This window comes from Motacilla alba, chromosome Z, assembly GCF_015832195.1.
Source record: "Motacilla alba alba isolate MOTALB_02 chromosome Z, Motacilla_alba_V1.0_pri, whole genome shotgun sequence".
Taxonomy (NCBI): domain Eukaryota; kingdom Metazoa; phylum Chordata; class Aves; order Passeriformes; family Motacillidae; genus Motacilla; species Motacilla alba.
Window position 1 is genome coordinate 70244984 of NC_052046.1, and position 18358 is coordinate 70263341.

An 18358-nucleotide genomic window follows, 5' to 3' on the forward strand; every position below is an offset into this window, starting at 1 on the left:
GACAGAGATCTCTAAAAGCAGTGTTCAGCAGTCATTTAGAAATTTGTCAGTATTTTGCTTGGCAGTGTTCATCCCTCATACGTCCCTGTCATTTGCACAGTGTGCTATCTCAACACGATTCCATTCATTTTTCTGTTGCAGTCATCAGTACTGGCAGAGCTGACCAACACTAATTTAGTCTCATTTGTGTATCCATTCTGATTAGTTTTGGAGTTGTTCGGTTGATGGTTTGTTGTTTTGGTTTTCTTTTAATATTCAGTGTCTTCACATGACCTGGACAGTACTCAGTAGGCAAGAAACCCCAAAACATTAAAAACCCCTAGAATACAGTCCCTACGGACACAGTGCTCATTCTTATCGCCAGGGGCCCTTCACAAACACCAGAACATTTATCTTCCTAGTCACCATAAGCAGACACTGCTGCTGTTTTACAAGAAGTAGCAGGAAGTGATGGAACTGGCGGTTTGGGTGTTAAATGGGAAAATTCCAACTTCTCATTTTCACTGGCACTCGCTGGCACTGGATATTGTCGCCTGTGGCTCCCAGTTCCCTTCACTCTGCCCACGACCAGGGTGCAGCAGCGGCTGTCTGCACGAGGAGCGCTGACACAGCCGCGTGGCTATCGAAGCTCAGAGCCCACGCTGCCGGGCAGAGTACGGTCGGGCCGTCGCTGGTACCCCGTGTCCCCTGCGGCGGCCGGGCGGACGGGGGAGGGCAGCAGGAGGAGTTTCCGCGGCCGAAGCCTTTCCCCGCCAGAAGCCGAGCCGTGCCCCTCCCCGGCTGCCCGCCCGCCGCCCCTTCCCGCCGGGATGGCCGCGGGATGGGGAGGCGGCGGTGGCTCTGGGCTGCCTGGCGGGGCCGCAGCAGCCTCATCCGCTGGCGCTCCGCGCTCTGGGAGGAGCGAGCGGCACCTTCGCCGCCGCCGCGCTCCGGGAGCGCCGGGCCGGGAGCGCCGCCGACCTGCTCTGCAGGCGAGGACGGCAGGACGCGCTCCACGGGAAGGGACGAGCCTGAAACTCCTCCCCCGCCTCCTTTTCGGTCCCCCGGGCATCTCCCCACCCAGAGCCCCTTCCCCGCTGCCGCCCGCCCCCTCCCGCGCCGGGAGTCTTCGTGCGTGCCCCCGGTACATCTTCCCTTTCCCCCGCTCCTTTGTATGGCTAAGGAGGGATGTTTGACAGGACATAACATTGGCAGTGAATCCTCTATTTTCTTCCTTTCTCAGAAGCTGCATCCTCAGGCTTGTTTGCTCCGTAATTCCTCTCAAAGAGGCAGTGTTCTAGCGGTCTCTATTTTCTGGAGGTTCTAAATGCAAGGAAGGGAGGGTGAGAAGTTTGTAAATGATAGATAGGCATAGATCACAGATATTTGTCTTTTCATACAGAGGAAAGAAAAGCGCTAGCAGAACTCTAAAATAGCTTTATTTATTACTATATGATTTAATTGTAATAGATATTTGTTAGATCAATATTAAATACATTCCTAGTACAGTTATGATTTTTCATGTTCTACTGAAGATAAAAAGAAAACCATGCTATTTTTAAGGAAATACCTCCTTCTCAACACTGGTTTCAAAAGCCAGTTGCTGACCTTTTTTAGATGTCCCTGTACAGGTAAGATTTTTTTGTTATTTAACCACTGCCTTAAATTATCCACTAATATCTTATGAAGGAATCTTTCAGGTGTCTTTTTCTATGGCCATAAATCTCTGGCTTCAGAGAAGCAATTCCTTTTCTGAAAACATCCATCTCTCTGCTGTCACAACATGGAGCCCTGTAGCCTGCATTTTCCTCTCTGTGCTGCACTCCCTCCCGAGTAATCCTGCCATATTGGGTGAGATACAGAGGAACCTGCTCCTGTTATCCTCACTCTGCCTTTGGTGCAGGTGTGTATTTCCAGAGTGCATCATCCCCCAAGCTCTGACTCTGTTACTCTGAATCCGAAACTTTCTTCAGAGGACTGACAGTAAGTGACCTTTTTTGAGTGAGCTAGAATTTTGCCTTTCATCTGCTTCAAGACTTTTGAGCTGTGCCTCCTCTTTGCATCTGAAATATAAAACCTCATACATTTTGCTAGGCATAGACAGACTTTTGAGTTTGTTTCACCCTTCGTGCCTTGTAACATAAATGACAGAAAGAATATAAAAGAATAGCCCTTTTGACCTCATTTTAGTTAAACTGATGGATCATATTTTAAAGTGACTTTTTAGATATCATACCAGAGATATCATGTACCTAACTTAGCAACCTGAAGCCCATAAAGTTTCCTGGCTTCTGAATATTTGTAGGATGCGATATCCACAGTAAATTGAAAGTTTAAGGGAGGCCTCCCAGCTAAACCAAGGAAACATGAAAACAACAAAAGGTTACAATAGAAGAGACAGATACTTTCTAGTATTGAAATTGTATCATCATATCAGAAACTGTAGCTGTTTTCTTTCTTGATAAACTTTTTTTTTTTTTTTTTTTTTTTTTTTTGTGGGAGATCATGATTAGTTGAAGTTAGTATGAAGTTAGTTCTCAGATGGTGCAATTTAAAATTTAATTTTGGCTTCACAAAGTGGATAATTCCTTTCATTATTTGACTGCTGTGAGCACATATGACAGGCAAACTTAGGCATGTGTGTGAAAAGATGTTCCCTCTCCATGTTAGAGTTGAGTACAATGCATCATAAGCAGAGTAAAGCTATCTTTTTATCTCCTTTAAAAAACACAGTGTGAGTGTGGCACTAAATGGATTTTGTTGTTCTTTCTGTTGTTCCTTCTGCCTGAGAATCATTTCACTTAATTTATATTAACATATCTTAGCTAGTGAAAACTTTTATAATGTTATTGTCTTACGATATACAGCATTACAAGTGTTTTTTAAATGACAGATTTTTCACACTAGTTAAACAGAAATACCTTTCTTCTGTTTCATTTTCTGAAACAGTAACTTATAAAGGAGTAGTTTTCCTCTACTGTAATTGTCTGTAATTTTGTTTTCTTTTAATATTACTGGCATTTCACCCCAAAGGTATAATTATATTCCTCAATAGTGTTACACTGTTGCAATACCCTTCTGGCTGCCTTGCCAGACCTCCAGCTGAAGTTACTCTGCTCATTGTCTAAATCAAACGTGTAACTGACCTGTGGGGTTTCACCCCCGGATTGGGGTGACCCCGAAAGATGGAAAAGTCCCTCCTCCAACCCGTGCCTTCGAAGAAAGACTCAGTAGTCTTCTGTTGTCTGTTCTCAAGGTTGTTTATTGTTGGTTATCTACAAGATTCTTCTCCCTGAACTGCTGTGGCCCGTTCAGCAGCTCAGACAAAGGCACTCTCTGCCCTCTCAGGGGGCTGGTGCCATCTTTTATATCATATATTACGTACTACATGTTTATGTTTTTTCTCCAATACCTACTATCTATATTGAATGGTGACTTTCTACTCTAGACCAATCTGTGAGTGCCAACATCACCAAAGACATGGAGGCTAGGAAGGAGAAAGAAAGAGGACAGGGCACACCCAAGTCCCTCCATCTTAGATCTCCTGACCCACATATACAAAACTTGGACCCCTGCGTACAAGGCTTGAAACCCCCCTGTACAGCACTCAAAAATCCTACCCTTTACTTCGTGACTACTTCTACTATGCTATCTAAACTTGTGTGTGTGTGGCTTGTAATTCTTCATATAGAGTTAGTAATTTGCTCCATGGGCTAAGATTGAAACCCCAAGAGTGTCTTTGGCTGCATGCCAGAGTCTCAGAGCCCCCTGCCAGCGGCTCTGGCCATCCAGGACACCCAGAGGGATGTTCTGGATTCCGACACTGACCCAGAGCCATAGTGACTTGTGATACAAGCCTATTTCTAAAATACAACACAATAATAACAAGCAGTATTTTTTCGGTACTTTCTCCTAAGATTTTGTTGGTAATTTAAAAATGCAACTCTGTGATGTCTTTCATTCTGTCTCTTCTCACACTTTACACTTCCAGAATTTAAAAAAAGAAAAATATAGGAAGATGTATAGAATGTATTGGGCGAGAAAGGGGTGGGAGTTGCCTCTAACAGAAGTAAAAGAAAGCTAACATGGACACTTGTAGCAAATCCAGTTTTATTGATATCTCATGGAACAATTTCTATTTATTTCAGCTGGATTAACTAAGGTCTCCCATGGAGGAAAGGAAAAGCTCCTGCATGTATGGGACATGCTTTTTGCTTCACTATTTTATTTTTAGTAATAAATGCAGGATTTTGCTATAGCTTGGTATAAAAATTTTAGAAAAAAAAGCAATACAGCAGTGTCACATGGGGTCAAAAACTCTGCAACAATCAGTTAAAATAAAAAGTTGAGGAGGGAGTTATGCTGAACAGACAAATTGGGACTGAGGTACTCACTACTAATCTGCAAGGAAACATAAAATCTTATATTAAAATAAATTTAATATTTCTGTGTCAAACTGATCCTGGTTGAGAAAAGTTGGCTGGAGAGTTTAATTCCAACAGAAGGGGAAAAGGATGGTTGATCTGTGAGTTGTACGTAGATAGAAGCTGCAACAGTGCTAGAAAGCATGACTGCACAGAGGGAAACTGCAAGACAAAATAAAGGGTTTGTGATGGATCTCAGGCAGGGGCAGGCGGGGATGCTAAAAAAAAGTTGACAGGTGAGAACTATTAGGAATTCAGTATATAGTTGTTCTTTTGTCACATTCAATGCCTAATGACAAGCTAATTCAGAGCTGTATATAATTCTATACCACTTCCCACCCGCTTTTACTTCTGTTAAAACAGCCTCACAGCACTTTAAATCACCAGATCTATTTTGGAACAGCACTGAAGATGAAAAGTACATGGAAAACCAGTACTCGAGTGCAGTATTTGTATCTGCAGGCAGTTTTTGCAGGTGGCAGCAGTCCTTGGCAATGAAAAGAGGAATGACACTAAAGTGCTGGGCATGCAGGAACAGTAAGCAATTCAACATGAAGGCAGGTTCTTGCAGAGAGGTGTCTGCACAAAAATGACAGTGAAGCCCAGAGTGGTTGTGGCAACTCCATTCTTGGAGGGTTATAAGACCAGGCAAAGACCTGAGTGACCTGGCCTGCCCCTGTCACTCATCCTGCTCTATGGAGAAGATATGAAATAAGTGACGTTCTGAGGTCTATCCCAACCCGAATTTTCCTAAGATTCTTCCCATTGAGTTCTGATTTCCACGTTTCCCTTTCCCTGACAGAGGAAGGGAAGGAAGCTTCTGCCTTGCTTCTTCCAAGGCAGAAGCTAATGTTACTCAAATTATGCATAATCAGATCTGAAACCACCGTATAATTCCCTAAGGAATTAATTTCAAAATTTAGTTTAAATTATGCATGTGGTGTGATACATCTTGAGAAAAGACTTGGAACTATTATTTAGAGGACATTATAACTGCTTACAACATAAACTGCAAAAAACACTGTATATTCCAGAAAAACCAAGTGGTTTGTTTGTTTGTTTGGGGTTTTTACCTTTTTCCCTTGTCCAAACTAAAACAGAAAGTCAGTAAAATTATGGCAGAGAACCAGGACATACAGAAGGCGAACATGGATATAAGGAAATGTGCTCATCAGACTAAGAACTGACAGAGGGAGCCAAAAGAGAGGAATAGATAAGAAGCAGGACACAATCTTCAAAATGTGAGAGAAAAAGATGAATACTTACAAAGGCATGCCTAGAACACTTAAGGCAACAAAATGATCTCAGGAGAAAGAATTCTAAGAGCATTGCCGAACTACACAAAATGCATTAAAAAAACCCAAATTAACTTGTAGAATTGCAGTATCTTTTTGAGGAACCACCAGCACTCTGCCTTCAGGAGATTTCATTCCCTTCTCCATCTCCAGATTCAGCTGCCGTCTAGAAGTGCTCAAAGACAAGGGATCCACGGAAAAGGAGAGCCTGCTGTTACATCCCATTTGTCTGCCTCTTTATACCCCTTCCAATTTTAATGACAGCACAAAACAGCTTTGAAAAATGAACATAATGTCCCTTACATTAACACTGTAAATACAATTGTTTACCTTTGTGTAACTTAGAAATAACACTATTTTTCTTCATTGACAAAAATACTTTGATTCACTTCTATTAGGAAAAGGTCACCTCTGAAGACTTACTGTTTGTATCAGTGAGTTTATTTCGCATCTAAGACTGTCAGAAAATCCACTTTCATATTTATTTTGCCCTGCTAAAAATAAAAAGTATTTGGTATTTTAGAAAAATCAACATCCTTGTGGAAGATTTGTAAAGAGAACGACCATGTTAAGTAACTTCTAAGTTTATTATGGAGGAAGATGGATTAGTTAAGGGATCTAACCAGACTGACTGCTGGCTAAAGCTCCACAGCATTTTCTCAACCGACTGGACTAAGTTTGGGTGAATGGAACAAGGAAAAAAGGCACAGACAGAACATTTTGTCATCAGCATTCACACACTGGTAAAATACATGAAAAACTGAAGGCAGAGTAGGTCCTCAAATTGCACTGTAATGAACAACATGTACATTTTCTTCAGTGACACACTGCTCCAGACCAATCCATGACCATGCATATTCCCATAAACACCTCTGATGATCATAACTCTCTCACATAGTAGCAACTTTTAGCAGGTCAAAGCAAGCAGCTACCCAAGAATAAACAAAGATGTAAGGCTTTAATTTAAGAAACAGAGACAACCATAATCAACTGGAAAACTTGTATTTAAGCAACAAGGTAAAATTAAAACCTATTTTACCAAGCAGACTTTGTGCAGGAAGAGTCAAACAGCCAGTGAGACAAACAGCAGAATTAAGGAGCAAAAACTGTAGGAAGTGACAGCCTTCTCCAAACTTGCTCCCACTTTGTGTAACTGCAATCCAGCACCCAAAAAAACCCTCAGTAATACGCCAATGTCCACTGCAAAGCCAATTTTGTTAATAAAAGTAATTCCCCTCAACTTGTTGGGGAATTCTAACAAAGTGCATGTTAGATATCATGCATCTCTCTCACCTACCTGGTATGCTTGCACAGAAGCACCGCTACTGGCCTACACCAAGAAGAGAACAATTTCACCATTGGGTGAAATTTTGCCTCTACCATTGTGGAGGCAAAAGCCATAGTCTGTGGAACTATCATCATGGGCTTCTGACACTGGTGAGGTGCTGTCCTCTGAATGACATATTTCTCTTCTTTGGTTTCATGTCTCTTACCACAAGAGCTACAGCACATGCACTCAGCAGGGATTGTGATGTAAAAATGTAGGAAAGGAAGGCCCCCTTGCTTTCCAGGTTATCCAAAGATGTCCTGGGCCCAGAGGTGTCTACATCTTCCCCTCCTTAGTCTGTCTGAGTCCCTGGGAGACCTTCACAGATAATATTTTACAGTGAACAGTGCAGCACTCTATGCCTGCCTTAGAACTCTCATGAACACAGATGCACAGAAGGCGCACAATCAAGAATGGGCACATTCCCAATTTCAGAGGCATTAACAGTGTGGTTTACTGATCATTGTGACAGAGTAAGGGTCATAAACTATCCTTATAAATGCACTGATATGAGAAAGCACAAGCAGTAGAATCCTCTTGGAATAAAAGGGGCAGGCACCCCTGTGGAGAAACAGCAGGGTACAGCCCATCAGCCTTCCCAGGATACACAGGGCAAGTCTCCTCTGACCCCCTCCCCTCCTATGCTGTATTTATAGTTTTCTTTGGGGGTGGGGAAAAGACAAAGTTCCAGCTGATGTATTTTTACGGTTACATGGAGACTGAGTGATTTTAGTTCACACATGTAAAGCATGTAGAGGTTTTACTTCATTAGCATATGCAGGTATGAAAAGTTTTGTGTATTTTCAAGCCAATAAAACAAAATTCAGCTTTTGGTGACTGGTTGGGCCCTTCCTTGGCTTAGCTCCCATTGGCTGCATTGGTTTAAACAGAGCATGGCCACAACGCCTCCATGCCACTCCATCCTTTGTTTCCTGCTTCTCTCAGGGCAGCACACCAGGCTCCCTCAGTGTCCCTGCTCTTGCGGCTGCAGACTTCTTGTTTCCATTGAACTACTGCCATCACGGACTTCTCTTTGCTCAGACTTGTCTTTTAATATTTCTCCACAAGGACTGAAATAAAATGTTAGCTTATGGCACCTGTACTCTAAAGCTACAGAAAATGTATGTGAAGACTGCACCACGACCAGATGGCATTGTTGTGTGGGCAGTGACAACAGTCAAAAAGCATCTTCTGTTTGCAGTGGTGAGAGAATACACCTCCACAAGATGTGTACATGCAAAGTGTCTTACCTGGAGAGTTCTTTAAGAATGCACGCTATTCAAATAAACATAATCTAAAAAAAAAAGAAAATAACTAGTTCTCTTCTGACCAGAAAGTACAGAACAACCTACAAGCATGCTAGGAGGCACCAAAATTTCACTCCACTTTATAAGAGAATAGTCTCCATCCAAAAGAATCACATTAGCAACACACTGAAGGTCTTTAAAAGCCTCTGGACACAACCTTGAGTAATGTGCTTTACTCTGCTTAAAGCAGGAAGGCTGGACTTGATGACATCCAGTGATCCCTTCCAGCCTCACCCATTCTGTGATTCTGTGATAATAAATGGCAAGTCCAACTCCCTTCTCACAGTTCCTGTTACATTATTTTCCTGTTGGCTTTCAAACCATGTTGTTAAACTTGCTCTCATGCTCACAACTGCACGAGAAAGACAGGGGAAGACACAGCAAAACACAAAGAGCAACTTTTTTAGGCATCTCCTCAGTATTTAATTGTATGACTTTGCATAATCTGAAGTGCTTTCTGGATGCTGAGATTAATTTATTCACTATGCAAATGAAGAAGCTCCTTCTGCAGGTATTTCCATGATAAAACCATTCCCAACAATCCTAAAAAGTACCTACTTGGTATACTCAGTAGGACTCACTAATTCTCAGGTCTTCAGCTAAGCAAGAAGGTCAAGGATCTCACAGGGGTTTTTTAACATCACTACACCTTCAGCTGCACTAGCAAGCCTGGGGTTTTCCAAACAGCACAAGATGTACTTGGCTTAAGCAGCAACTTACTTCACAAGGTTTCTCATAATGTTTATAGAAGACCCTCTGTACCCTGAACCAAAAAGGTTCCAGTGGTTCATGTCGTGGAACAGCTGATAAAGCTTCAGGCATTTCTCAAACCCTGCGGCTCTGGGGATTTTACTGTGGTAAGCAGAATAAAAAGAAGTGCTGAAGCCACCAAACATCCCAGCTATTGCAAGATCATACTCTGAATGGCCGTAGAAAGAAGCTGGATCAAAGATAATTGGACCAGAATCATCCTCAGTTACATTTCCTCCCCAGAGATCCCCATGCAGGAGAGAAGGAATGATTTCTACACCCCAGAAAAAACTGGGTATCTTCAGCTGCAGGCGGGGAAAAGCAAGACGTGTAAATTACTACAATCATTCACCTTAAAATGTAGAGGTTTATCTGCATACTTTAAACTTTTTAAAAGTCAGTTAAATAAACCTGTAACTTCAAACAGCACAGGACCAAGTTAACAGAGATGCTGAGCAAATCCAGAGGATTCCTGTTTTTCATAAAAGCTAGCAGCAGAACAGTCAATCTCTTATAGGAGGACAGTAATGAATTTAAAACTGCACTTGATGTAATGTCGACCAGATTTTATACAACTACCACCATTTCGGCATTGGAAGGCTCAGGCATCTCTCAGCAACCTTGAGGAACTATCCAAAGAGCCAAAACTGCAGTCACTTAACCAGATGCAAACAGAAAATCAGCAATGTGCAGAACAGTACTGCTTATGTACCTTTCTCATCATGGAAGTGTTCCAGGGAGTGAGAAATATGATGTCCATCTGTAAGATTTCCCAAATAGTAAGGCAAAGTTCTGGCACTTTGGAATTCAGTCTGGAATGTTAGCATAGGGTGATGTGGCAAAAGCCATTACATCTTAGAATAAAGGGCATTTTGATCCCTAAAAACTGGAGTCTCCTACCGACAGAACCTGGTGCACACCAACAAACAGGAGGTTTGTTTTAAGAAAATGCAATCTAGATAACTGATACCCAGCTGTCACTGTAATGAGAACTGAGAGAATTGCTTGTACCTGAAGCTGTGCCCAAAGTTCCCTTGCTTCCCTGTCTCCTGAGCTCCTTTCCTTCAGGTCCTTCTGGGGCTGGATCCTTTGTCTGGCAAAGAAACTCACTCAGTCACTGCGCCACTTGTTCACCTGAAGGACCAGGACTGCAGATGTCAGTTCTACACCACACAAAAGGCAGGTTTGCTTCTTTTTCAAATCAACTTTTTGAGGATCACGCAGCCTTTGTGCTGGTACCATCCAGGACAGTAAGTGCTACCATTTAATTGAATGTTATCCTAAAATGTTAAATTAGAGGAATAATTAATTTTCTCTCAGTCTCTCAGTGATTAAAACCCAAAAAATTGAAGAGCCATCAGTGTCCAATGCAGCTATAACTGCTGTCCAAAGCACTACTTTTCTTAGCAGGATAAACCATGCTTCTTCTTATTCATGGCTCCACAAAAATGCATTTATTTACATTATGATAATTTTGTCACCATAGGAAAAATGAGGCAAACTTAAAATTCTATCAGTCTGATGAAATACAACCTACCTGTGGAAGATAACCACAGCACGTAACTGTACGAAAGCCAAACTGATCCACAAACTGGACTTCCATTTGCACTTGTCCTGTACCTTTCAAACCAAAGACAAAAATTCAACATCAATGACAAAATACTGAGCATCCAAAATGCAAACGAACCTTAAAAACTATGCAAGGGTACAATGCTGCTTCCACTGAGAATAAAAAAAGTTGCACTTTAATGTTCTTTCTGTTACAATGGTTGCTGCTGCTGGTGTTTAAATGTAAAGCTCAGTGTTTTACTCCTCATTTTTGTATTTTGAGGTACTGTATTTCTTCTGATACCATGTCCTTGAAGAGATTGTGGTTCAGGCTCCCAAATTGAATTGATCACAGAGATCCAAACAGGGCAAACAAAAGCAAAAAGAAGAACACCCCCGCCTGTGTGTTTCATCCCAACCTATTCTCATACTATCTTCAGTGGAAGAAGATGAACCTGTCCTGAAGTGGCAAAAGCTATTTTAATTATTTTGTAAATTATTATTCATTAGGTTGAATTTGCAAACAGCTGTGTACTGTACCAACTGTCCTCCCTTCCTTCTTCATCTTCTCTCTAAGTTGCTGGTTATGAAGGTGAAGATCAGCCAGCTGAGTTCCAAGCAGTGCTGAATGTCTAAGAAACAAAAATAATGTTAGCAACTCTGACACACGAACAAATCCAGATCTTGATATTCCAGGAGTTACTTGAAAACATCTATCAAGCAAGTAGCAGTTCTTCACCTCTAACAAAACAGCTTCCCAAAATATTCCAGTATTATAAACACTTTGTCTTCCTATCAAGACTGCATATTAATACAGACAAAATGTACTTACCTGGTTGTTTCTGACACCACTATTGAAAGTGAAATCATACACTCACCAACAACGATAAACTATCAATTCTAATTCCTGTGTGATATCACTTCCCTAAGCATTTTCAGTAAGGCATGTGAAAGAAAGCATGCACATAATGTGGAACATGTTATGCCTTCTTTTTTTAATTTCCTCTGGCAAACCGTCTTTGGAAAATAGAACCAAACAAGGCTGATCCTCTTCCTTCTATCACTGTCTCTGGCTGCTCTTCTCTGAAAGGCCCGAACAGTGGGTGTCGGGTAGGCCTAGTTTATTATCTATTTTTAATAAAAGCTGATCCTCTACAAAGTTCAGCAAAGTCTTGTAGTAATTGCAAACAACCCTTACAGCCGTTGCCCCCCATGTTAACAAAATGCTGTTCCTTTTCCTTTTCTTGACCATTCTGAACTTCCTCTGTTCTTAAGGCACTGTCATTTAAAGCAAATTTAATTCTTCATTTTGTTCCTGGTAATACAGAAAGCAGCTATCCCCCAGATATGCACCCCAAAGGTACCATTTGAAATCCAAACCAGCGAGATCTCTGTCCTTTCTCCTGGGACTCACTGAGAGCTCTTCATGAATCAAACCCTGGCAATGAGCAGGATGAGGGACAGGACTTAAAACTGGCTACAGAAGTTCTGAAAATGAGAAAAGAAATTGGTCATGATCACTTCTCCAGTGGAATCAGATGGGATTCATCATATTAAGGACTAGTCACAGAGAAGGGTCAAAAGTTTTCAACTATCAAAATGAAGGTTAAGAGTTGCAAAAATATTGAAATCAAGATTAATTCATTTGGGAAAGTGCCTCTGCATACTTGTGGCAAACATTACAGCACCAGTTCTTATATTAAAGGCAAGTACACAAAACAGGTGATCAGGTTGGTCCTTTTCCCTACTGTAGAAAGGAACCTTATTGTAAAAACTGCTAATTACCTAAACAAACAAGCCAAAAGTAATCAAAACCCAGAGTCACTTCTTGATGTATTATCAGTTTGCTAGGTGAGGCATTATAAAGTATTTTATGTAATTCTCTGCTGTATAACTTCTCATATGTCCCTTGACATGCTTTATAAAAAATTTAAACAGTTCCTCCTATGAAAGCAAGTAATTTATTTGTCATAATAGCCAAAATTTCTGGTCAAAGGAGGCAAAAATAACTGTTTTACCTGTGTAAGCTCTTCATTTCCAAATGTTCCATCACCAGCACAGTATTTTCCCCAGGCAGTTCTACAACCTTGATAGGTTTAGGCACTCTTACGGTCTGCGTTTTCAGGATGGCTTCCAAACTTGCCAGTTCTCCCAGAAACATTCTTCTGGCCTGCCAGATATTAAAGAAAAGCATTAGTTTCTACAAGCATCAGTCACAGGTAAAATAAAATAAAATAAAATAAAATAAAATAAAATATGAAATAAATATAAGTTTGGAGCAAATGTTTATTGATGCACAAGATACAGACAGAATGGTACCATCAGGCTTGATGATTGTTTTACAGTTGCAGAAATTTCAGTTTGTAAAACAAAGCTAAAATCAACTTAGATTCTAGCATTCTCTCTAACTTAGAAACTCTGTTTACAGTTGAAGGAGTGCAAACTTCATACACACAAAATGTGTGCAATATTCTATCAATACAGCAAATGTCTAGCAAATGTCTAGGAAGCATGGACAATACAGACCATCAGCTGGCAGGCTAGAAGAATGGTGCTGACATTCACAGACACCATGACTGTCCAGACCAAGAAACAGAGTCAGCTTCAAAACCAGCTCTATTTGCAGCCACAGAATCACAGAACCATGCAATTGTTAAGGTTGAAAAAGCCCTCTAAGATCCCTGAGGGTAACCACTAACCCAGCACTGCCCTGGGCACTCTGTCAGTGCCTGACAACCCTGCGTGTGAAGAAATTTTCTCCAACATCCAATCTAAACCTCCCCTGACACAACTTGAGGTTGCTTCTTCTCACCTGCTCCCTGGGAGCAGAGCCTGACCTGCACCCTCCCATCAGGGGGTTGTGTAGAGCCACAAGGTCTCTCCTGAGCCTTCTCTCCTCCAGGCTGAGCCCCTTCCCCAGCTCCCGCAGCCGTTCCTGGTGCTCCAGCCCCTTCCCCAGCTCCGTTCCCTTCTCTTGACATCCTCCAGCCCCTCAATGCTTTTCCCGTTGTTATGAATGAGTGTCAAAATTCATATTTATTAGAGTAGAAAAATAGATTCAGAATAGTATAGAATAAGGTAGAAGGAGAGTTACGTTTGGACATGTTCTCAGGGAAATACACTAGAAAAGTCAGTGCAGCAAAGCACCAACGCCTACCACACCGATAGACTCTATTTACATGTAAAAACCCAACAGAGACAGTCAGTTTCACAATTGCAGCCCCACAGGGAATGATGTCATCAGCAGCACACCTGGATCCCCTGACTGAAGGGGGGAACACACTACTTAGAATTTTAAAACAGTTCTGGGAAACTTCGGTTTGCAAAAGAGATTTCCAGTAAGAACTGAATATCGGATGATAAGGATATCTCTCTCAGGATGTGATTGTGTACTGTTAAGATTAATCCTGTCTAGCGCAAGACCAAAAGTCGATAAATTATTCCCGAAGACATCGAGGACAGGACCACCTTCCATCAGATACCATTCTACTGGACCGGAGAAACCTTTGGAACTTGTTTGGTTATGAAAAGGACAATAGACTTCCTAGCCCGCGGCAAGAAAAATGGGATAAAAAGACCTACATGGAGAAAGCTGGTGTGCTCGCCGCACTCTAAAGCTGCCAGTGCTTAGAGTTGCTCAGGGCGTCACCCAGAGTCTATTCCCGGGCTAGACTCTGTCCGATCCGTGGCTTACCGAAATTTTGTCAATTTGCGCAAAATAAATTTTGTACATTGTTTTTATATCATAATTTGGCTCTGGCAAATTATTGATAAAATTAAATTGGCAATCGCACTCATAACACCGTCACGAGAAGCCCAAAATTGCCCCCAGCTTTCGAGGTGCGGCCTCATCAGTGCCCAGCACAGGGGACAGTCACTGCCCCGGCCCCGCTGCCACACCCGGACCGGCGCAACCCAGGGATCCCCACCGCGGCGCCCGCCCAGCCCCGGCACCCCCGATCCCCACCCTGCCACACCTCCCCCTCGCAGCTGCTCTTCACGAACCCCCGGCCGCGGTCCGTGCCGCAGCTCCGGCCCAGGCTGATGCAGCCGCCGCCCGAGGGCCCGGTCGGCCGCAGCCCCGCGGTGCCCCGAGCTCGCTTCAGCGCGGCCTCCGTGGTGGCCGCCGTGAGGCGAGCCACGGGCGGGACAGGAAGGAAAGGCTCGGGGAAAGGCAGGGCGAGAAGGGGCGGGAAGGGGCAGCCGGGGTGGAGAAAGGGCGTTTGAGGGCGGCAAAGGGAGTCGGAGGGGGGTCAAAGGGCGGCTTAGGCCAGCGAAAGGGTGGCAGAAGCGGCTGAGGCAGCTCAAGGAGCCGGGCTGATGACCCCGGACGCTGCTGTCCAAGGGCTCTCTCGCTCCTCATGTGCCAGCTTCAGTTCGCGTGCTCAGTTTTGTTCTTGGGCTCATGACAGAATCAATTACAGAATAGCAGAACGTTCTGAGTTGGAAGGGACCCACATGGTTCGTCGAGTCCGGCTCCTGCCCAGGACACTGCAGCAATTGCATCGTGTGCCTGAGAGCATTGTCCAAATGTGCACCTTGAGGTCTGTCGGGTTGGTGCTGTGACCACTTCCCTCTCGCAGTGCACAAACACCTTCTGGGGGAAGAAGCTTTTCCAAATATCCAACCTAAACCTCCCCTGATATATTTTCAGGTCCCGTTGGCTCCTGTCACTGGGCAGAATTCAGTCTGTGTCCCTTCACTTCCCACACAAAGTTGAATACAGCAATAAGATGTCTCCTCTGACTAATTGCGAAAGAGCTCTGAGATCATCAAGTCCAGCCTGTGACCAGACACCACTTTGTCAACCAGACCATGGCACTGATGTGCCATGTTCCTTAAAACTTCCAGGGACACTGACTCCAGCACCTCCCTGGGCAGCCCCTTCCAGTGTTTAATCACCCTTTCTGGAAAGAAATACCTCATAATGTCCAACCTAAACCTCTGCTGGTGCAGCCTAAGACTGTATCCTCTCATCTTGTCCCTTGTTCCCTGGGAGCAGAGCCTGACCTCCACCTGGCTGCACCCTCCTGTCAGGAGTTGTGGAGAGCCAGAAAGTCCCCCTGAGCCTCCTTTTCTCCAGGCTAAGCCCCCCATCTCCCTCAGCTGGTCTCCATGAAACTTGTGCTCCAGCCCTTCACCCATCTGTTAAGTTGGTGGGTTTCATGGGTTGGTGCACATGAGTTGGTGATCACAATTTCCCCTGCCACAGTTACACTTTACCCAGTTTGATGAGTTGCCCTTATTTTGTTCCTCATAATCTGGCTGTGATAAAGAGGTGTGATTTGTGCTGACAACATTGAAACGGTAATCAATATTGTTACAGTAATTAATATTTGGAAATGTTAGGTTTGCCCAGTTCTCCAATCACAATAAAAAACCAAACAGAATTAAATCTAGCAGCAAATTTAATGAAGTAGTTTAGAATATATAAAATTGAATACACTCAAAATATTAGCAGTATAATTTGGTTAAAATGAGGTAGAATCTGGTTCTTATAATAGCGCATAAGCAAAAGATTACCGTGGGGTACGGAGTGCAAGGGCTTCGGGACCCCGGCTACCTCACGTACAAGGTGATTAAGTGACAATTCCCTTTTTTAGGCTGTGTGCCATCACCATCTCCTCCCATTTTTGATTTGTCACATTCGTATCCCCACCCTCATCATCATCTTCATCACGCACGGGCCACCATTCCTTTTAGGTGGTCGCACCACTCTTTGGGGGTTGTCTGAGGAAGGCTTCTCCTCTTCCTCAGGTGTCCTTTATTTCACCTTTGGATTACACATGCATACCAAGCTGGTATAATATCAGCCAAAACTAACATTATATAAGGCAATACCATGTTCCAACATTAAAGCAATATAGCTCATCAAATTCATATGTTCCTGATTTCCACCCAAGTTTTCCCTCTCTTTTCCAGATAAATTGAGTAATACTTATCTCTTACTCCTTCCTGTCCTGAACATCTGTAAGAGAAAGAGGGGGGAACGGATCCCTCCCCTGGCATTACACTTTTTTAACCATTTTATTATCTCCAGCTATTAATTACTGTATCAATATTGATCACTGTTTCAATTTTGTCAGCATGAATCACACCTATTTATCACAGAAATAATAAAACAGTCAAAAGGTAAATGCCAAAAAAAGGAAGGAGGAGGAGGGGTCCCCCCTTCTTCTGCAGATGTTCAGAACAGGAAGAAGCAAGAGATAACTATTTCTAAATTTATCTGGAAGAGAAGAAAACTTGGTTGGACACCAGGAAAATGTTAATTATATGAGATTTATTGCTTTAGTGTTAGAACATAATATTGGCTTATATTATGTTAGCTTTGGCTTATACTATACCAGCTTGGTGCACATGTGTAATCCAAAAGGTGAAATAATGGACACTGAGGAAGAAGAGAAGACCTGCTTCAAGACGACCCCCAAAGAGTGATGCAACCACCTAAAAGGATGGTGTAGCATGCGTGATGAAGGTGATGATGATGGTGGAGATACAAGTGTGACGAATTGAAAATGAGATGATGATGACATACAGCATAAATGGGGGATTTTAGCTTGGCAAGCTTGTATGTGAGATGGCAGGGGTCCAAAAGCCCTGCACTCCGTACCCCCTGTGTAGCTCGCGTGGTTTTTTGTTTTGTTTTGTTTGCTTATGCGCTATTATAAGAACCAAATTATCCCTTTTTTTAACCAAATTATATTGTCAATATTTTGAGTGTATTCAATTTTATATATTAAGCTACTTAAATAAAATTGCTGCTACATTTAATTTTGTTTGGGGTTTTTTTAATGGGATAATTGGGCAGACATAACATGGCCTTGTCTTACCTGTTTGGCCATGTGTCCTTGATTTGAAGATGTCAGCATTCTGTTATGTTTGCTTTTAGTTTACCTCAATTTACTTGCTTTTATTATCTTTCTGTAGCTTCTGCAACTGCTGAGACATGTTAAACATAATTTATCTGGAAGCCTGATGGTTCATCACAATCAGGTACTTGATTTCTGCCTTGAGATTTAATTTAGTTAGTCTGATGCCAAGGATGGAGCTCCTCTGCTATGGAGACAGGTGGTGAGAGCTGGAGGGGCTCAGCCTGGAGAAGGGAAGGCTTCAGGGAGACCTTTGAGCCCCTTTCAGCCTAGAGGGACTCCAAGAGAACTAGAGGGAGACTTCAGACAAAGTCTGGAGTGATTGGACAAGGGGTTATGTCTTCAGGCTGGAAGAGGGCAAGGTTAAATTGGATAGTGGGAAGAAAATCTTCCCTGTGAGGGTGGTGAGGCCCTGGAATAGGGTGCTCAGAGAAGCTGTGGCTGCCTCATCCCTGGAAGTGTCCAAGGCCAAGCTGGACAGGGCTTGAAGCAATCTGGGGTAGTGGAAGCTGTCCCTGCCCATGCCAGGGGATGGAATGACGTGGTGTTTAATCCCCTTTCAACCCAAACTACTCATGGATTCAATGAAAGCAAAGATCCACAGAGAGCTCTGCCTGGCTCTGCCATTCCTTGTGTTTCCTTTGAAAGCTTTCAGGCGTTGCAAGTATTTTCATTTTGTGTTTTGAGGACATGTCCCACTTCATCCTTCCATGGTGTTGGTGAGGATGGAGGAGCAAGAGTGGGAAAAAGTGATGGGAGCATTAATTGGCAAAAATGATGTGTACTTGAGAAAAAAACCATCAATAAAAGTTTTTTTAAGTTTTATTTTTAAAAAATTCATGCTTTATGCAAATGA

General features: G+C 42.8%; 1 protein-coding gene across 1 annotated transcript; it reads right to left on the minus strand.

The window, feature by feature from the left end:
• Positions 1–9048: 9048 nt before the first annotated feature.
• Positions 9049–15136, minus strand: LOC119696078 (ketosamine-3-kinase-like). Its single transcript, XM_038125596.1, is given in 7 exon segments — positions 9049–9387; positions 10094–10216; positions 10620–10702; positions 11171–11262; positions 12649–12800; positions 14608–14793; positions 15089–15136. Coding segments are annotated over 7 exon segments (1023 nt in total).
• Between the last annotated feature and the right edge of the window lie 3222 nt (positions 15137–18358).